The 20,410-nt window shown below is 36.0% G+C and overlaps 1 protein-coding gene across 1 annotated transcript; it reads left to right on the top strand.

The window, feature by feature from the left end:
- Positions 1-11,658: 11,658 nt before the first annotated feature.
- Positions 11,659-12,600, top strand: LOC103598765 (vomeronasal type-1 receptor 4-like). The gene has a single exon (XM_008582825.1). It carries the CDS (start codon positions 11,659-11,661, stop codon positions 12,598-12,600), a length of 942 nt encoding a protein of 313 aa, XP_008581047.1.
- The last annotated feature ends 7,810 nt before the right edge of the window (positions 12,601-20,410 follow it).

Genomic DNA, 20,410 nt, shown 5'->3' with positions numbered 1-20,410 from the left:
CAGTTTAACAATTAAAATGAAGAGAAAAAAGAACATCTTTTCCATTGGTATTCCCCATTTACTCGGCAGGGAGAGAGTCAACCCCGTGCTCAGGTCCAGAGACTTTCACAGGGACAAGATTTGGGGTGTAGGGAATGGATAGCAAAGGCCTGTGATAAGTTTGATCACCAACTATTACTTAAAAACAATAATTTTTAAAAAATAGATATAAATTACCTAGTTCTTCCTTACTATTCTGTCTCACGCTCGAGGTGAGTTAACATCAAATACCTTTGAGATAAACTTTGTTGACACCATAATATGCTTAAATTAATGATTTCTAAATACTTAGAAATATTTTCAAATTCACTAAACATGCATATTTTTATTTAAAAACTGTGATCTATTTTATTTCTTTTCTTTGGTTTCTTTTTCTGAACGTTCTGTCAGATATGAATAACAAAGCATGTAAAATAGTCTTTAGAAGACATTTGGATTTATTTTCACCTAAAGAATGATTAATTTTGCAGTATTTCTAATTGTAATTGATTGGCAGGTTATTCTCTTATGAGCCCTGAAGAAAGTAAAACTAGACTATCAAATTTTACATAGCCTCATTTCTACAGGTGATAATTTTATGGCAACATCTGTGTTAATACCTACTATGGGATATGTTTTATATTTCACATTCTTGTTTGTGGAAGGTTTCATCTGTGGAGTAATGATAACCAATTGAAATATGTGTATTAGTCCTTTTTGTGTTGCTTATAACAAAATACACAGAACTGGGTAATTATAAAGAAAAGCAAAATTTATTGCTTACAGTTTCTAAGGCTGGGAAGTCCAAAGTCCATCTGGTGGTGGTGACAGTGACCCAGAGATCTCACATTGCAAGACGGTGGAAGCAGAGAGAACAAGACAGACAGACTCTCCTCTTCTTTTAAGGCCCTCAGAATCATGCCCCTGACCACCATTTTTAATCTGTTCACTACTGCATTGTCCTACAATGTAATCACCTCTTCAAGGCTCCACCTTTCAATTCCCATAATAAGATTTCCCACCCTCTTAACAGTCACAGGGGGGCTTAGTTTCTAATACATAAAACTTGGGAGACATAATTCAAGTTTCAGTTAGTTTTGGGGGGAACATAATTCAATCCACTACAATATGATATTTAAATACAAAAATTAGCATATTTTAAGTATTTTTGGTTTAAAATGAACAGAATGTCCTGCCATGGCACACAAATGAATATGAGAATGTATGTTAGCAATTTTTTTCCTTAGGATGTTTCAAAATGAGGAAGTTTGAGGGCTGCACTTTGTTCTTTTTCAAGATTTTTTCTTGGCATTTGAGGTCCCGTGAAATTCCATATAAATTTTGAATGTTTATTCTTTTTCTGAAAAAAATGCATTTGGAGTTTTAGTTCTTTTGAGGGCTGGCCAGTGGGGGGATCTGAACCCTTGACCTTGGTGTTACAACTCCCAACTCTAATCAAGTGAGATGACCAGCCAGCCTGAAGTTGGGGGTTTGATAGGAATCGCATACAATCTCTAGATCAGTTTGGGTAGTATAGATCTTTTAACACTAGTAAGTCTTCCACTCCATGAAATGGAATGTCTTTCTACATATGTTTTTTTAAGCAATCTTCCACTGTTTTCAGTGTTCAAGTCTTTTGCTTTCTTGGTTAAGTTTATTCCTATTTTTTTTTTTTTTGATGCTTTAGTAAAGGGGATTGTTTTCCTAATTTCATTTTCCAGTTCACTTTCAGTATGTAGAAATGCAAGAAATTTTTGTGTTCTGATTTTATATCCTGCAATTTTGCTGAACTTGTTTATTAGTTGTAATAGTTTTTAGTTTTGTTTTTCTTTTTCTTTTGCATGGAATCCTTATGGATTTCTACAGATTATGAGATCTGTGTGTTCTGATTTTATATCCTGCAATTTTGCTGAACTTGTTTATTAGTTGTAATAGTTTTTGGTTTTGTTTTTCTTTTTCTTTTGCATGGAATCCTTATGGGTTTCTACAGATTATGAGATCTTCAAATAGAGATAATTTATATCCTCTTTTCCAATATAGGTGCCTTTTATTTATTTTTCCTAGTATGCAGCATGTTTTTGTTATGAAAGTTTGTTGCCTCTTGTCTAATGCTTTTTCTGCATCAATTGAGATGATTATGTGGTTTTTGTCCTTCATTATGTTAATGTGGTGTATTACACTGATTAATTTTCATATGTTGAACCATCCGTGAATTTTGGTGATAAATTCCACTTCATCACAGTGTGTAATTCTTTTCGTGTGCCATTGAACTTTGTTTGCTAGTACTTTGTTCAGGAATTTTCAGCAATATTCCTCAGGGATATTGGCCTCTACTTTTCTTTTATTGTATTATCTTTGTCTGGGCTTGTTATCATAGTATTACTGGGCCCGTAGATTATGTTTGGAAATGTTTCCACCTTTTCAATTCTATGAAAGAATTTGAAGAAGATGGGTATTAATTCTTCTTAAATGTTTGGTAGAATTCTTCAGTGAAGCCATCTGGTCCTGAACTTTTCTTTGTAGAGAAGTTTAGATTAGTCTTCAATCTCACTACTTGTTATAGAACTATTTTGTTTTTTATTTATTCATGATTAGGTCTTGGTAAATTCTGTTACTGGTAATTTAACCATTTCTTCTAGGTATCCAATTTGTTGGCATATAATTGTTCATAGCAGTCACTTATAATCCTTTTTATTTCTGAAACATCAATTGTAATGTCCCCTCTTTCATGTCTGATATTATTTCTTTGAGCCTTCTCTTTTTCAGAATTATATTTAGCTAAAGGTTTGTCAATTTTGTTGATATTTGCCAAAAACCAACTCTTGGTTTTGTTGACTTTTCTATCATTTCTAAATTCTCTATCCCATTTATCTCTTCTCTAATCTTTATTATTTCTTTACTTCTGGTAACTTTGTGTTGTTTGTTCTTCTTTTCCTGTTCCATCAAGGTGTACAGTTAGGTGTTGATTTGAGCTCTTCTTTTCCACTGAAAGTGTTTGCCCGTATAAACTTTCTTTTACTGCTGTTTGCTGAATTCCACACATTTTTGTATACTTTTTTTTCATTTCAATTTGTTCCTAAATATATTCTAAATCATGCTATGATTGTTTCTTTGAATGAGTGGCTTATCAAGAGGTAGTTAATTTCCACGTTTTTGTGGATTTTTCTGGACATTTTCTTCCCCATGTTATTTACCTCTATTTTCATTCCATTATATTTGGAGAAGATAATTTAAGGGATTTCAGTTTTCTTAAATTTGTTAATATTTGTTTTGTGGCCTAACATTTTGTCTCATATATAGAAGGTTCCCATATGCTTGTTGTAGTGGATTGAATTTTGTCCCCCCAAAACTCATTGGATTGTGTCCCACTAGGTTTAAGTATTAGAAACTTAACCCCACTGTGACTGTTAAAAGGGTGGGAAATCCTATTATGGTAATTGAAAGGTGGAGCCTTGATGAGGTTATTGGATTGTAGGACCATGCAGTAGTGAATGGATTAAAAATGGTGGTCAGGGATGTGGTTCTGAGGGCTTTAAAAGAAGAGGAGAATTAGAGTTTTTCTCTCTCTGCTCTCTCTGCTTCCACCATCTTGCAATGTGAGACTCCTGGGTCACTGTGCCACCTCTGGATGGATTCTGGACTTCCCAGACTCACAATTTATAAGCAAATAAATTTCATTTTCTTTAATCACCCAGTTCCATCTATTTGTGTGTGTGTGTGTGACGAGTAAGGAGATCGGAACCCTTGTCTTGGTGTCACCCGCACCATGCTCAGCCAGTGAGCGCACCAGCCATCCCTATATAGGATCTGAACCCGCGACCTTGGCACTCCCAGTTCCGCACTCTCCCGAGTGAGCCACGGGGTCAGCCCTCCATCTATTTTGTTTTACCCTACAGAAACAGACTTATACACTTGAGAAGACGTTTATTCTGCTGTTGTTTGGTGGAGCAGTCTATATATTTTTCCTAGGGCCAAGTGTTTAAGTCTGACATGTTCTTATTGATTTTCTGTTCAGTTGCTTTATTCATAACTTAAGGTGGAGTATTGAAGTCTCCTACTATTATTGTGCTGCAATCAAAGGTACTTAAAATTGTTTTTATGTTTATGTTTATTCAAAATGTTTGTGGTTAAATGAAAATAAAAGATAATATGAATCTTTCTATGGACCCATTGAAGAACTCTGATATCTCCCTCTATTTCTGGCAATGTTTGGTTCATATATTTGGGAACTCTAATGTTAGTTTTGTATATGTTTATATTTGTTATATCTTCCTGTTGAATTGACCCTTTTATTATTACATAATGTCCTTCTTTGTGTCTTTTGAAAGTTTTTGTCTTAAGGCCTACTTTGATATAACATAGCCATCTTGCTTGATTTAAGTTCCATTTGATGTAGTATCTTTTTACAATCCCCCTTTTTTTACACTTGTGGGTCCTTAGATCCACAGTGAGCCTTGGGACTAGCCAGTTAGCTCCCTTGAGAGAATGTGGTGCTGGTAACATCAAGGTCATTGGTTCAGATCCCTATACCTTCCAGCCACCAAGAAATAAATAAGCAAATAACGTGAGTCTCCTGTAGAATATATAGTTAAATTTGTAACATCCACTCAACAGATCTATGTCTTTTAATTTTAAATTTATTTACATTTAAATAATTACTGATTGGTAAGGGCCTATTATTGCCATTTTCTTAACTGTTTTGTTACTATCTATTGGGGCTTTTTTGTCCCTCGTAAATTCCCTTGCTGTCTCCTTTATCAATTTCTTGTGGTGTCACATCTTGATTAATTTCTTGTTGCCATTTGTGTATATTCTATAGATTTTCTTGTGTGATTGCCATTACAATTAGCTTTTTGAATTTGTATGTTTATGTCTTATGTCAGATTTGGGAAGTTTTAGGGTATTATTTCTTCAAATAGACTATGTCTCCCTCTCTCTTTTTCTTCTTCTTCTGAGATTCTTATAATGCATATGATGTTATGCTTTGTGGTGTCCCATAAGTCTTTCATGCTGTCTTCATTTTTCTTTAGTTTTTATTTTTGCACCTCTTCTTTATTAATTTCAAAAGTTCATTTTTTGAGTTTGCTGATTCTTCTTCCTTGTCATGTCTGTTGTTGAACCCCTCTGGTGAATTCTCCAATTCAGTTATTTGATTTATTAGCTCCAGAATTTCCTGTTTATAGTTTCTATCTCTTTGTTGATATTCTCATTTTGTTCATAAATAGTTTCGTCATTTTGTCAACTTGTCTGTCTGTACTGTCTTTTAATTCACTGAGGATTTTTATGATGGTAATTTTGAATTCTTGGTGTGGTTTATTCATATATCTCCAATTCTTCCAGGTCAATTTCTGCAGATTTAATTTGTTCCTTTATATGAGCTATGTTTTCCTTTCTCTTTGTTAACTGTATGTTGTAACATCTTCTGCAGGGACCTCAGCATTTGGAAAATCAGTCACTTGTCTTAATCTTTGCTGTCTGGCTTTGTTCATTGAGGACTTTCTCCAGTCAGCCTGGCTAGCAATTCTGGAGACAACTCAAGCCTTTTCTGAGTATGTGTGCTCATTGGCTTTTGCTTGTAGTCTCCTAATTGAAGATGTTTTCGTTTTCTACACATATACTCCCTTTTTGTCTGTATGCAATACTGCAGCCTCTCTGGTGTTTTGTGAATCTATGATACTGGATCTCCACTTGTTGTCTGTCTGTCTTATTGGTGACTCTGTTTTTTGTTGTCATATTTCTTCTCAGTGGCCTACTATCTGGATTTGTATTTCTTCAGTGCTGACATTTAAGCAAGACAGAAATCAGTCTCAGGCAGCTCCTTGAAAAATCAGAAAATTGGAGAAATGATTCATTTATTTCCTTTTCAGGGATTAGTTGGGAGTTTCCCCCTTGTCACATTATTTTGCATGCCTGGAGCAAGGGCTCTGGTGAGGGGATACCACAAAATTTCCTACCCAGTTGTGATGTAGTTGGCTTCACACTTCCTTGAGGAGTCAGAAATGCCCACCAGGTTTTTAAATTTCTCATAAAGGCAATTGTTTCATGTATCGCAAAATCTGTGTCTATGTGATGGAAGGAGGGTCTGGAACTTTCCATATTGCTCTCTTGCTGACATCACTCCTTCAGTTTTATAATTTATTCACATATATATGGAAATATCATGTAAAGAGTTGCCATGATATGTTTGCCGATTTGAATAGGTTCTAATTCTCATGTGTGTGTTTTACTTAATGATAATAAAGAAGGAATACTGTTTTTAGTATGTTGTTCTTGATTCTTATTGTTAAATGACAGTCTTTTTCTAGGTTGCAGTCATGAATTTCAGCAGTTCCAATTCTTTGACTCTCTTACTCCCTTTCTTTTTTTTTTCCCCTCTGGCATCCTATGCAGTGGTGAATAGTAGGAGCCCTGGCCAGCCTTCTTTCTCCACCTTAAATTTAAAGGAAATGCATCCAGTGTTTACTGGTGACTATGATGTTTGGTTAAATGTTCTTGATTCATGACAGATTCCTTCTCCATGATTTTTTGTTATGATTTTTAATTATCCAATAAATTATTCAAGTACTAACAGTAATAGTTTTTTCTAAATTATTCTCAAATTAATATTTAACTCTAATAAGCTGTCTTTAATCATTGTTTTATTAGTGGAACAAACTAATAAACTCCATTTGGCTTTGTTAAATGCTTAAATATTTAAATTTAAAAAGATAATATTCTATTTATATCTCGAATATAGGTATTCTGTAAAGATTGGAGTTAACAGTTTTCTATATTTTTTCATGTTTGTACCATTTTTGTATCAGCCTAATGCAGAATAATGTTGAAGAACTAATTTAAGTACAATTTATACATTTTACTGTCACCAAAAAGCTGAAATGTACATGAGCAAAACATGATAATGAAAAAAGTCATTCAAAAATATGTCATAGAGCTTTCTGCTCCAGGGTACAAGATTGGTGCAACCAAGTTGGGCCCAGCAGTGTGAAGACTGAGCTTCCTCCCTTCTCACTGAAAGTGGAGTAGGAACAGCAAGTGCTGATTGGGTCAAGAGTCTCTTCCTATGATCAGTGCTCAGACTTTGTCTGGCCTCTAAGCCTCTGCAAGCCTCTTGCAGCCATTGGGTTCTTCTAACTTAGCAGATTCCAGCAGTAGCTGGTGAGGATGCAAAAAAAGGGGAACCCTCCTACACAGTTGGTAGAAGTGTAAGTTAGTGCAGCCATTATGGAAAACAGTATGGAAGTTCCTCAGACAAGTACAGATAGAACTGCCACACTATCCAGCAATCCCACTGCTAGGTATATCACCAAAGGAATGGAAAGCATAATGTCAAAGGGATACCTGCACTCCCATGTTTATCGCAGCTCTACTTACAATAGCCAAGAGTTGGAACTAACCTAAATGTCCAACATTGAATGACTGGATAAGGAAAATTTGGTATATATACACAATGGAATACTACTCAGCCATAAAAAAGAATGAAATTCTGCCATTTACAGCAACATGGATGAACGTAGAGAAAATTATGTTAAGTGAAATAATCCAGGCAAAGAAGGGTAAACACTGCATGTCCTCACTCATAAGTGGGAGCTAAAAAAAACAAACAAAGCAATTTTTTAAAGTAAAACATATGATAAGAACAATAATTCATTGAACTTTCAAAAGGAGACAATGGAACTGAGGCCACCAGAGGTCGGAAAGTGGGGAAGGTGTTAGTGAGAAATTGGTAAAGGGCCACAAAAAAAGATTACATTGTGTAATGTTGAATACAGTAATTATCCTGATTTGAGCATCACATATTGCACAAAAGTCTTTAGATTCAATGCTGTACCCCACAAATATGTACAATCATTTATTAATAAAAAAATAAATAATACATTAGATTTCCTTTTCCTTTAAAAAAAATACATCATAAGGAGACGTCTCTTCTTACTTCCATTAATTCCTCCCTTCCGTGCACAGAAATACCGGTGGTTATGCACACATACATGGATGCAAAAGCCTGTGGGTTTTATAGAAGACACACCAACATTTCATTAAAAATTTTGTATTCATTAACTTTTGAAATTATATCTTAAATATTTTCCATAGCCTTAAATTATTCCTACACAATCACATCAAGTTAAATAATAGTAAGAATACTAGTCTATTTTGTGAATGCATGTGTGTGTGTGTGTGTGTGTGTGCATAGTGACCTTTTATGCAGTTCCGTGTTGTTAGCCTTGAACATGTTTCAGGTTTTCTTTGTTAGGTAACTCTGTCAAAGTACTTTTGATTCTGTATGTATTACTTAACTGTTTGATTCTTTAAGTTCAATTCTAAAGCCCGACAGCCTGGGTTCAGATGTTTGCTCTGCCGTTTTAAAGCTGTTTGACCTGAACCAAGTTTCTCAGATTGTCTGTGCCATATTTGTCTCCTAGTAACATAGGAATAGATTTTTCTCTCATAGGCTATTGTGTTGTTGTGTAATTTATTACATGTAAGTCATTTAGAACAATGCCTAGTACATGGGAAGCGATGAAAAACTTTAATCATTGCTCTTGCTATCATCATCATGGTTTTTATGTTTTGACCTTTCTTTAAAGCCGCTTAGTACCAGCCAGCCTCCCAAAATAAATAAATGAAGCCACTGTGGACTTCATCATCTCTGAAGACACCACTCATGCTCTACCTCATATAGATACTGAATATCACTTCATGTGTTGAACAGACTATCTCATACTATAAAGGTAATGATGTGCTGATGTTTTATTTGTATAGATCTTGTATTGTTCACATAAATGAGAAATCCACACTGATTTAGAAGATATAATAACCTCCTGTGGAAATAAATATAATAAAATAAAATTAGAGACACATAATTTGTAACACACATTTATAAATTATTATATTTCTATAGATATGGTTCTATTTAGACTTCTCATCCTTGCTGGAAGCAGGGGTATACTTTAAATACTTTATAAAGCATATTTACCTACAGAAATTCCATATCATCTAGACTTCCAAATTACTTGGGGAAAAAGAAAAACACTTCTTTTTTATGTTTTTAAAGTTGGTCCAGGGCCGACCCGGTGGCGCACTGCGACAGTGCACCGCTTGGGAGCACGGCGGCGCTCCCACCAAGGGTTCGGATCCCACATACAGACTGGTTCCCGCTCACTGGCTGAGCGAGGTGTGGGAGCAACACCAAGGGTTGCGATCCCGTTGCTGGTCCCGGTCCGATACAGGCACGACACTGAGGGTTGTGATCCATTGCCGGACACGAAAAAAGACAAAAAGGAAATAAATAAATAAATAAATAAATAAAGTTGGTCCAATTTTTATTTGTAGACATCTCATTAGTCTAAAAACCAATAGCTTCTAAAGCAAATTATCATCATCATCTTTACTTATTTCTCCTTGAGAATCCTTCCCAGGGAATTTGTTCTAATTATCTGCTCATAACTTAAATTACGGGACAGCACAGTGGTCTGAAATTTTTTTAATAAATAAAGAAAACCTCACTTATCAGTAGAGAAACTTCCCATGGAGCACAAAATCCAGTGAGACACCTGTGCTTGAGCCAGTCCCTCATGTGTCAGACCTCAGCTCAATTAGCTATTAGCTCAATGTGAGACCATATCTGCCTCCAGAGTTCAAAGAAATGAAAGAGCTTCTCCCAAACACAATAATAGTCTCTGGAGAAAACAACAAACTTGTAATTGGTTTGTGGTAATTAGTAACTGGGAAAAAAGTTTTTCACAAATACTCTCATTTTCCCAAGATTGTCCTTTTATTACAGTTAACAAGTGAAAAGATAATTGCACTTTTGAGGGGAGGGGAGGTCATATAATCACAAATCCATATCTCAGAGACTGGCTGTCTCTCTTCCTTGCACATGAGTACTGGCTGTTGTGACCATCATACTGAGCCCTCAATCCTTGTAGTCAGAGGAGTTGAGTGAATATTTTTCATTTCAGTCTGAGACACAGTCTGCAACCAAGGATGCTAATCAGAAGTGTGGGTAAGTGATCTTGTAAGAATCAGGGATTCCTCATGATGAGAACCTGGCCCAATGCCATAGCCACCCAGGAAAGAGGGATGATTCTGAGACATGAGATATAGTGGAAAGATGAGGTCTTCGACCCTACACCAATCCCTGATGGCATTTAATGTAGCCAAAATGACACTGATTGTTGGTGTTTAATTCAATGAAAACTGAATTGTAATGTGCTTAAGGACTTATGTTTCAAAATTAATCTGCTCTTCAGTCCACCCTATGAGGATCACATAGTAAATTTTCAGCATTAGTAAAAGTGCACTATAATAGCACCATGCTTTTAATACAGATAGGATAAATTCATAGAAATCACCAAATCCTGTGCAGAAATGGTGTATCCAAATGGCAGTTGCTGGAATAGGAGTGTTTTCTGTAATTCTGGATGCATGAATTGCTTACTAGAGACAGCGGTTGTTTTCTACTGAAAACATCCATAGTCTCTTGATATTGGGAGACTCTTTTCCATCTTCAAGTTAAAAAAGCATCATTTAAAGAAGTGGGAACATCAGGAACTGGGTTTTAGATAGCAGCTGCCAGACACGAAAGTTTCTTATGATATATTCTCTAATCTAAACATATTTTCTTATCAATTACAAGCTCTATTATTTCGACTTATAAAATACACATTTTTAACACCTTAGATATATCCTTTTGTGAATGAGGTTTATATTTTAATGTTTCACAAAGCATGCATTATTGCAACTATTTTTACTTCAGTCAGGTATTAATAAACAGATAAGTAAATAATTTGAAGTTAGTAGCATTTACTTCCTCCCCTACACTATTTTATTATATGTTGGTGCTTCATGTCCCATAGTTGAGGGCACAACACAGTGTTCAGTAATTCTTGTGATAGCTGCCATTTGATTTTTTACATAAAAACAAATCTTTCTGTTACCATTTCAATATAGAGGAAATTGTATATTCTTTAAATATAATTATTCATTGCGCAGTTTCCTATAGAGTTCTATTTTTATATTATTCTGCATCTATATCTTGTTAAGGTATCTAAATCTTATTCATAATTGGTATTGGGTTATACAATGAATCTTTACACATAAATGAAAACCTGTCACAAACAGTGTTTTTAAAAAAAATACTGCCAAAGTAAAATAATAGGACGAGAAATAAAAGCAACTAAATGTACATCTGTATTACTTGAAGAACACAGCTAAATAGTTCTGTAGTGTAGTGTTTAAATGCACTGCTTTTTTTTACCAACTCTGCCAGGTTCAAGTCCCCACTTTGCCCAAAAATAGTTATAAACTTAGGCAAACCGTTAACTTTTTCTACATAAGGGTTCCTTATCTTTTCAAAGAAAATAATACTACTGTCTGTTTTATCGAGTTATGAAGAATACAAGATTACTGCATGTACTGCCTTTATAACAGTGATTCATATTTTGTAGTGCTCTTTAAAGGTGATATACTCAACTTGATAACATAGATAAAAAGACAAATTAAAGTAAATATTTCTAAGTGGAAACTATGTAAGCAGAGCATATTGAATTTTAGTTGACCTTAATACATGTAGTACATGCCTCATATTTCCATGCAGGAATGTCTGTCTCTGAAGACCATTATTAGACACTGGAAACTGATAGAATGGCCACCAGCGATTTGGGAATAGGAATGATCTTTTTATTACAAACTATAGCTGGAATCCTGGGGAATTTCTTTCTTCTTTACCATTATCTCTTCCTCTACTTCACAGAATGGAAGTTGAGATCCATAGATTTGATTCTCATGCACCTGACTATAGCTAACTGCTTAGTCATTCTCTCTAGAGGAATCTCTCAAATGATGGCAAGTTTGGGGATAAAAGATTTTCTCAATGATATTGGATGCAAACTTGTTTTTTATTTTCACAGAGTTGGCAGGAATGTGTCCGTTGACACCACCTGCCTCTTGAGTGTCTTCCGGGTGATCACAATCAGTCCTAGAACCTCCAGATGGGAAGAGCTTAAAGTAAAAGTTCCCAAGAACATGGGCACCTTTAACATCCTCTGCTGGACCCTGAACATGATGCTAAATATAATGGTCCCTGTGTATGTGACTGGAAAATTGAGCAACAAAAATATCACAAAGAAAACTAATTATGGCTACTGTTATGCTCTAAGTCACGGCAAATTCACGGAGTCATTGTATATATCATTGGTATTATTTCATGATATATTCTCTTTTGGACTCATGGTCTCTGCCAGCAGCTTCATGGTTTTCATTCTACACAGGCACAAGCAGAGGGTTCAACACATTCATAGGACCAGCATTTCCTCCAAAACCTCCCCTGAATCCAGAGCTACCCAAAGCATCCTTGTCCTGGTGAGCACCTTTGTGTCTTTGTGCACTCTCTCCACTGTCATTCACATTTTTTTGTCACTTTCTAATAATCCCAGTTTGTGGCTGTTGAACACCACTTCACTAATTGCTGGCTGTTTCCCAACTGTCAGCCCCTACATTCTTATGAGTCATGATTCCAGAGTATCGAGGCATTGTTTTGCTCAGATAAGAAATACAAAATCCTCTAAACTTATTGTAAATATGTAAATTGATGTATATTCACAATGGTTAGTTATTTATTCATCAATCTCCTTGAGAGTTTAGCACATTTCTGAAGCAGTCACAGCACCAGAATGTGATAAACAAGATAGACTAAATTTCTGCTCTTAAACATGCATCAACGGAATAGTAATTGTAAATAAAATATTTTATAATTATCATGTTATATAGTTACATTATTGGAATTTTATTAATAGAGAGTTTAGCACATTTCTGAAGCAGTCACAGCACCAGAATGTGATAAACAAGATAGACTAAGTTTCTGCTCTTAAACATGCATCAACAGAATAGTAATTGTAAATAAAATACTTTATAATTATCATGTTATATAGTTACATTATTGGAATTTTATTAATGTTTCTGATTGAAGAAAAAGTCTGGAGATTATGGAGAAGTCATTGGTTGTGTAACCTTTGATCTGGCATAATAAATTTTGTCAGAAATTAATTAATTATTATTTATTATTAATTATTATTAATTAATTATTAGAATGTAGGAAATACTCCATAAAACAGGCACCATTTCAGATGACTATTAAAAATACAAAAGAAAGAAAAAAGCTCCCACAGAATAACAAATAGCATGGAATCAGCTGAAATGTAAATTCAGTTTCAGAAAGTAAGACTTGAGGACACAATATGAGTTTTATACACTACATTCATAAGTTTATTGTAGTCATTTGAAATAAGATTTTATAAAAGGAGATCAGTATATTTTAAACATTTGCATGTAGAAATGGCCAGTTTGAACTGGAGTGAGGCAGAGGAGAACACAAAAGTATGTTTTGCTATTTTTAAAAATACATCAAGTAAGTTCTACCTATGAAAACAAACATGCTGTGTTGGACAAAATTCAATGGATTCAAGAAATGTTGATGGGAGACTTTTTGCTTTTGTTAAGTGAAGATGCCAATTGGGCATGTTGGCCAGAAACAGGTCCCATGGTGCACTCTTATTTTTCTCCAATGAAGAAATAAGTTTATGGTGGAGCTTTCCATCAATCTGGAGCAGTTTGAGAACAGGCATTAGGAACCATTCTCTGTGTGTTTGTGTGTGTGTTTGCATATATACATATGTAAATGTTTTTATTTCAATGTGTTTATATATGCACAATATGTAGAGATATAAAATCAGTCAAACTATGTTTGTTTTCTATCAATCAACAATACTGGAAAATTGTGAATTAAGCAATCAAAAGTAATACTAATTAGAATAGTAACAAACTGCTTTAAACTCAAAGCCTATTTTAATCTGATATGTATATCCCCATATGTAGTGTTCTATAAGAGACATATCACAGCTATAAGATTAGTAATATCCATAAGGCCCACTTGAGCATCTCAAAGGGCTGAGACTATGTGTCACTTAGCAGTATGATACAACCCAGCCTGGGGATTTCCAGCCCTACCCTGGGGATGTCCAGGAGACAAGGCCACCTCGGCATAGAATGCAACTCTCGTAATCCGTAAAACAAAGCTTACCCTTAGAAGAATAGCTTAAACTTTCTTTATGAAAGAAACTCCTACTAAGTGACCTGGACTAAAAACAGATATAAGAAAGAGGGAAGAACCCCTCAAACTCTGAAAATGATCTTTGGTTGAAGACCTTCCCCATCAGTGGGTCATTTGACCCCCTGAGTATATTTGGCCCATGCAATGGGCAGCTTCTACCTTATGTCTTATAAGAGCACTGACAGAATGATCTGATTCAGCATCAGAAGGTGCCTAAGACTCATCTTAGATGCAAATCAAACTGAAGAGGAGAAGTCATCCCTGAAAAGCTGGTTAACTAGGACCACCAGAACCCCCAAACATGACACCTGCTATTTGTTTTACTGGTTAAATTTACATGAAATCTATTTTTCATTTTCCTCTTTGAATCTTTATGTTTTAGGTATCTCTGTTTGAAAACTCCACGTGAATTTTCTAAAACATATATGACATAAGGTTAATGTAAGAGTGTATATTGGAAGATTGGATTCATCTTCTTGTGTGCTCTTCATTTTGTGCCTATCCTATTTTTTTTATTCCTTCTACTGTTGTGGTAAAATTAAAATGGCAACATGGCCTGAAAAATTCCTGAGCAAATAAAACCAGCTGGACCTTAAAAAAACAGCCTTAATCTAGCATAAATTGCAAATGTAAGCAAAATTTAACTTGGGTCATTTCTGGTAAATGCTTATGTTAGACAGAAATAGCACTTAACCCCAGCCAATCATAAGCAGCCAACTAACATATGATTATGTGAGTAGGAACTTTCTAAAAAGGTACCCCAAAATGGGCAATTATGTAACTGCAAACCAAATTTCTTTATTTTGCTTCTGCATTTTCCCAATAGATATTCACCTCTGATATTTTGTCACTGGAACACTAAACTTCTATTGGTCTGGTGTTCCATATATTATAAATTGCTTTTTACTCAAATAAACTCTTTAAAATTTTATTATGCCTCAGATTTTTTTTTAACCATTTAATGCCAGAGATGTGGGATTCAAAGGAGACCCTCTGGCCTCCAGAAGCATCAAAGAATCAGGAAAAAGGTACCCATTGAGCCTGTTGTGTTCACTGCTATCTTCCTGTTTCTAGAGGTTATGTGCAAATCTCTCTCAAGTTTTGAGCTGTGCATTTTGCATCATGAGCTTTCTGAGTTTGAGTATTTTATTTCCAATAGAATCCAGAAGTCAAACAGGGCGTTCAACAGCTCAAACTGAGTGCTGGACATAATCTGGACTAGCTCGTCTAGTGTACTACTTTCCAGATTAGATCTGGAATCCTAATTGGGATCCAGAGGTTGAACTGGGTGTTCAACAGGAACTGGACTGGGAATTATGGATTTGTTAAGTCTGGGTGTTCTCTGTTCAGAACACCAGCAATTTTTATGTTTAAAATTATGAACATAAACCCTGTGGATTTCTAGATAAATAGGTACACCTTACCAGAGATGGTTTAAAGCTGCAGTAGCCACAATGTGGAAGTTTTAAAATCTATATAAAATTGTCATTTTATGGGGCACATTGGGAAAGAAAGATGCTGTAGATTGGATGCCCCCCCAACCTTTTTGAAGCTTATATCCCCACTGTAACTCTTGAGGGTGGGAAATCATATTATGGTAATTGAAAGGTGGGGGGTCTTGAGAAGGTGATTAGATTATAGGACCATGCCATAGTGAATTAATTAATAATGGTGGTCAAGGGCATGGTTCAGAGGGCTTTAAAAGGAGAGCACACAAAGAGTCTTTCTCTCTCTCTCTCTCTACCATTTTCTGCCATATGAGACCCCTGGGTCACTGTTGCCACCACCAAGGCCTTCAGCAAATGTGTTCCCTGGACTTTGGACTTGCAGCCTCCAAAACTGTGAGCAGTAAATTTTGTTTTCTTAAAAATTACACAGATCTAAGTATTTGTTGTAAGCAACAGAAACAGACAAATACAGAACATCAGTACCAGAGAAGTAGTGTGTTGCTTATAACAAATACTTGAAAATGTGGAAATGGCTTTGGAACTGGGTGTTGAGGAGAGGCTAGAAGAATTTGGAGAAGCAGGCTAGAAAAAACCTAGATGCCAGTGGGAGTTTAGAAGATGTTGCTTTGCCCCCCATGGATTTGTCACCTCACTTCCCCTGGGTGATGGAGATGCAAAGGATTACTCAAAGCCCATTTCTTCCGAGCAGTGAGAGGCCCTGAAGTAGTTAATCTCCCCCTGGGTGATGGAGATGCAAAGGATTACTCAAAGCCCATTTCTTCTGAGCAGTGAGAGGCCCTGAAGTAGTTAATCTCCTGCCAGAACCCTCAAGCACGAGGCATCCCTTCCTTGGGAAATTAACCCCGAATTGGGGTTCTCTTCCTGCATTTATTTTCCAGACCAGGAAGTTACAGGAAGAGAACATAGGTGAGGTTACACTTTAACAATATAGGCTGGTAACTTTCAGTGAAACAAGTCAGATGACATTTCATTAGACAATTAAGTGATCTTACAGCAATTTCTCAGTATCTTTACATAACAATCAGTAACTAGTCTGTCCTTGAGCCAGCAACCTTGCTGTACTACAAATCTATATCTTATAACAGAGACTTTGTAGCCTGAGGAAAATTTCCAGTCCTCCGCAAGGTCAATATTTGAAACTGCGAAGCTTTGGAAAACCAGGCCCTGTAAAGTATATATGCTTTATAGTATATTCCACATCTCCCACGTTTTATTCATTTAAAAGAAAAAGCAAAAGCTATAGATCAGGTTAGCACAGTTAAGACAAAAGCATTTAAAGCAAGGTTGGTATCATTTAGCATGGCAAGTCCTTTTAATTTACTTCAGGTGAGGACTGATGATGTCATCATCTCAGGGCAGCTGCAGCGGCATCACTCCAGGTGCTGTGAATTGGGTCTAATTACCAATTGTTGAAACTCTGGAACAGGATTCTTCTCTGCATAATAGTTGATTCTGAGTCCAGAGAGTTTGTTATTATTAGTTCACCTGTCCAGGACATGACTGCTTTCAAAGCATCTAGTCTTTTGTAAAATTTTTGATCAATTACAAGTCTTTTGTTTAAGAACAGGATGTCTCGTCCAAGTTGCAAACAGCATCTTTAAGGCCAGGAAAATTTAGAGAACTGCTTTTGTAGAGAAGACATTATTTCCCCCTTTATGATCAAGGCATTCCTCGTGAAAGCATTGATGATCAATATCATCATTGAAAAGGTCTTACTTTTCTTTGTATATGTCCCACGTGGCTGGGAATGCTGTTTCCCAGGTGAAGATCTGTCACACATTGGGGGGAAAGATGAACAGCAGGATGAAGCAGCAGTTTGGGCCAAATTTTTTGGCAAACATAAAAAAGGGGTCAGCAACATGGAAGTGAGACATGCTATGTTATATCCAAAGTTCTAAATTATATCCTGTTATAAAGAGAGAGTTAATTTTCATTGAAATTATAAAAATAGCCACATTGCCATAATAATTATAAGGATACTTAAAGTTATTAAATTTGGGGGGGATCAAATAAGGAGAAAACAAATGCTATTATCTTTGTTTTAAATGACATTTTATGAAACTGCTGTTAGTTACAGATAGCTTGAGAGAGAGAGAGAGAGCATTTTCTTACATTTGGAAAAACATTAGGAGAACCAGCAGTGTTTTAAAATAAGGAAATTGTAAAAACCCGTATTTTTAAAAAATTAATTTACCAATTAACTTTTGTTGTTTTGACCTTTGTGAACAATTTCACAAACCCATCAGTTTCTTCATTAGAATTTTGGAACTTTAGTTTAAAGCTATGAACTCTAAGTTTGCCAGGAAACTGTACCTATCAGAGTCGCGTTTTTTTTTCATGAAATATTTGGAGACATAACATTTTAAAATTATAATTAAACCAAGGTTATGACTGGCAGCATCTGTTTCTGTCCTATACTTCCTATTTTCTAAATAGCCAATCATTTTACTTCAGGAGAAAAATACACTGTACCAGATGCTTTCTTACATAAAATTATTTTTCTTTCTCTCTAGCCCCTCCAACCATAACCATATCCCCATATCTACAGCCTTTAAGTCACCTTCCTTTTACGCACTTGTTTTTCTTTTACCAATGTTAAGTTGGCCTAATTTGTCTAAAAATTATATATAAAAAGGTTTTTTTGTATTTTGGGTTTTTTGTTTGTTTTGGCGGGGTTTACAACTTAAAAGCCTCTAGCAAATGTAATCCTGTTTGATTAATAAACCCAGGCAACAATATGTGTTGATAAGAACATTTTTATGCATTCAGGTTAGTAAATAAGCATCCATTTGTCAGAGCAAGTTATACAAAACCCAGTTTGAGTTTTAGCTATATTTACCAAATACATATTTATGGTTTCCCAGCCAAAAACTTGGTGCATTACATTTATACCCTTATCAGTTAATGTTAACTAGGGTCTATGCGATATTTGGCATAGGTTTCTTTTCACCAGCTATTTCAGGTCCCAGGTTTCCACGTGGTGTTTGGAGCCATGTGGAATCCAGAGGCAGAGGGCAGTATTCACTATCTATGTCTAAAAGATATTGCTTCTCCCAGCATGGCCAGGAGGCAGAGCTGAGATAACAAGGAGACACATTGACCCAGAGACAAATTTACATAAAACGTTTGAATCAAATTTTGAAAATATATTTATCAAAACTTTAGGAGATTTAAGTCACGTGAACTTGAAAAGTATACTTATTTATTTAATAAGCGTGCATTAATTATAAACCAATTTGGTACCCGGCACATAACACAATGACACAAGCAGACATGAACATACAGACATAACATACAGCTCACACACGCATATATGCAGACATAAACAACAAAAACAAACAAAGATTATAGGTTTTGTTCAAGATGTAAAAAAAAGCTCATTAGTAAAAGGAACAGCCAGGTTTAGATTGTGTTTTTTCAAAAAGACTTCTGGGTGAGGCTTCACCCTGCCATAAAGAAAGCAAGATAACAAATTTACATTGTAAAGCAAAGTATGCAAACCTTTTCAAGAAGATGCAGAAAAGATTTTCTTCCTTTAAGAAGATAGCATAGAATTCTACCAATAGGATTTTGTTAAAGAAATACATAGATAACAATAGAAGAGAATTTAGAAGTCTCTTTAAGATAACCAAGTAGATGCCAGAAAATTTGAGATCATCTAGTTGAACAGGTAGATTTTAGGTGAGTTTTTGTTTCTAAAATGAGTTACCGAGCTCAAGAGCTGAGCCACCAATCTGCGATGAAACCATTTGACTCTTGAGGTTTTTAGGAGAAGAGCAGTAGACCCAAAAGGTTGGTGCCATGGCTGCTTTTCTTTATAAAACTCCAGAGTCTTCAGAAAAAAAGAGTGGCACATACAGTTAAGAAAAGAACCACTGCTTTTAAGAGAGGAGAGAAGCATTGTGCAGATAAGAAAAACATGCTCAAACAATACCAAAACTGTAAAGAAATATTAACTTCCTTTACTTTAGATTGTCCAATTTAAAGTTTTCTCAGTCACTGGCAAAAATTAAGTTTTATCCATTTTTGGTGAAATAAACATGTCTTAGTTTTTTGTTACGGTCTTGGATAGGTCTCAGAGCGACTTGACATAGATTCCTAGTTGTTAGGTGGGAAGCCTTAACGAGACCCATAGCATAATTAACCAGTGACCAATTTGTTCCCAAATTTTTATGTTAAGGCTCCCTTCCCTGAGGTTGTAAGGACCCATAGAAGACCCCAAAGGAGGCACTCCCTAAAACATGGCGCTTTTCTCTTCTGGGTCCTAACAATCTCACCGGCGCCAAGGTGCAGCCTATCAGAAATCATTACCTGCCCCCGGCCAATCAACTACCGCCCCGTGTACTAACCACCCTCTCCCGGAACCTGGCTCTATATAAATGTATGCTTCTCCCCCGAATAAAGCGGAACTTCTCTGGTGAACTGTCAGCTCGGGTCCTGTCGTCCTTTCATTGGTGCTGAAACCCGGGAGGAGCTCACCCCTTACCCGAGAGGACTCCTTCTCGGACCTCCTTTACTCTCTCGGTGGTTCCCACTGCTGATGCTTCACCCTCGTCCGTTTTCTCCAGCGCTGGCTCTCCACACCCACCACCAGCTCACCTAAACGTGTCTCTCTCTGGGGGCGCCATCTTAGGCTGGGCTACCATAATCATCTGGTATCCCTCTGACGCCCAGCCCTAAGACAGAGAATACACCCCACCACGGCCTTCAGGGCACTGGGCAGACCCCTAGGTATTCTCCCGTCACATTAGGCAATCTACATTCCCCTCCTTTCCCAGCCCAATTAGAGGCGACCTCTTCAGGGTGAAGCTCCCATTCT

The sequence above is a fragment of the Galeopterus variegatus genome, unplaced genomic scaffold (genome assembly GCF_000696425.1).
Source record: "Galeopterus variegatus unplaced genomic scaffold, G_variegatus-3.0.2 Scaffold2730, whole genome shotgun sequence".
NCBI lineage: Eukaryota > Metazoa > Chordata > Mammalia > Dermoptera > Cynocephalidae > Galeopterus > Galeopterus variegatus.
This window is presented reverse-complemented; position numbering and strand designations above follow the sequence as displayed.

What these genes read in the sequence shown, in the direction of transcription:
- LOC103598765 (XM_008582825.1), top strand. Translation starts at nt 11,659, where the DNA reads ATGGCCACCAGCGATTTGGGAATAGGAATGATCTTTTTATTACAAACT.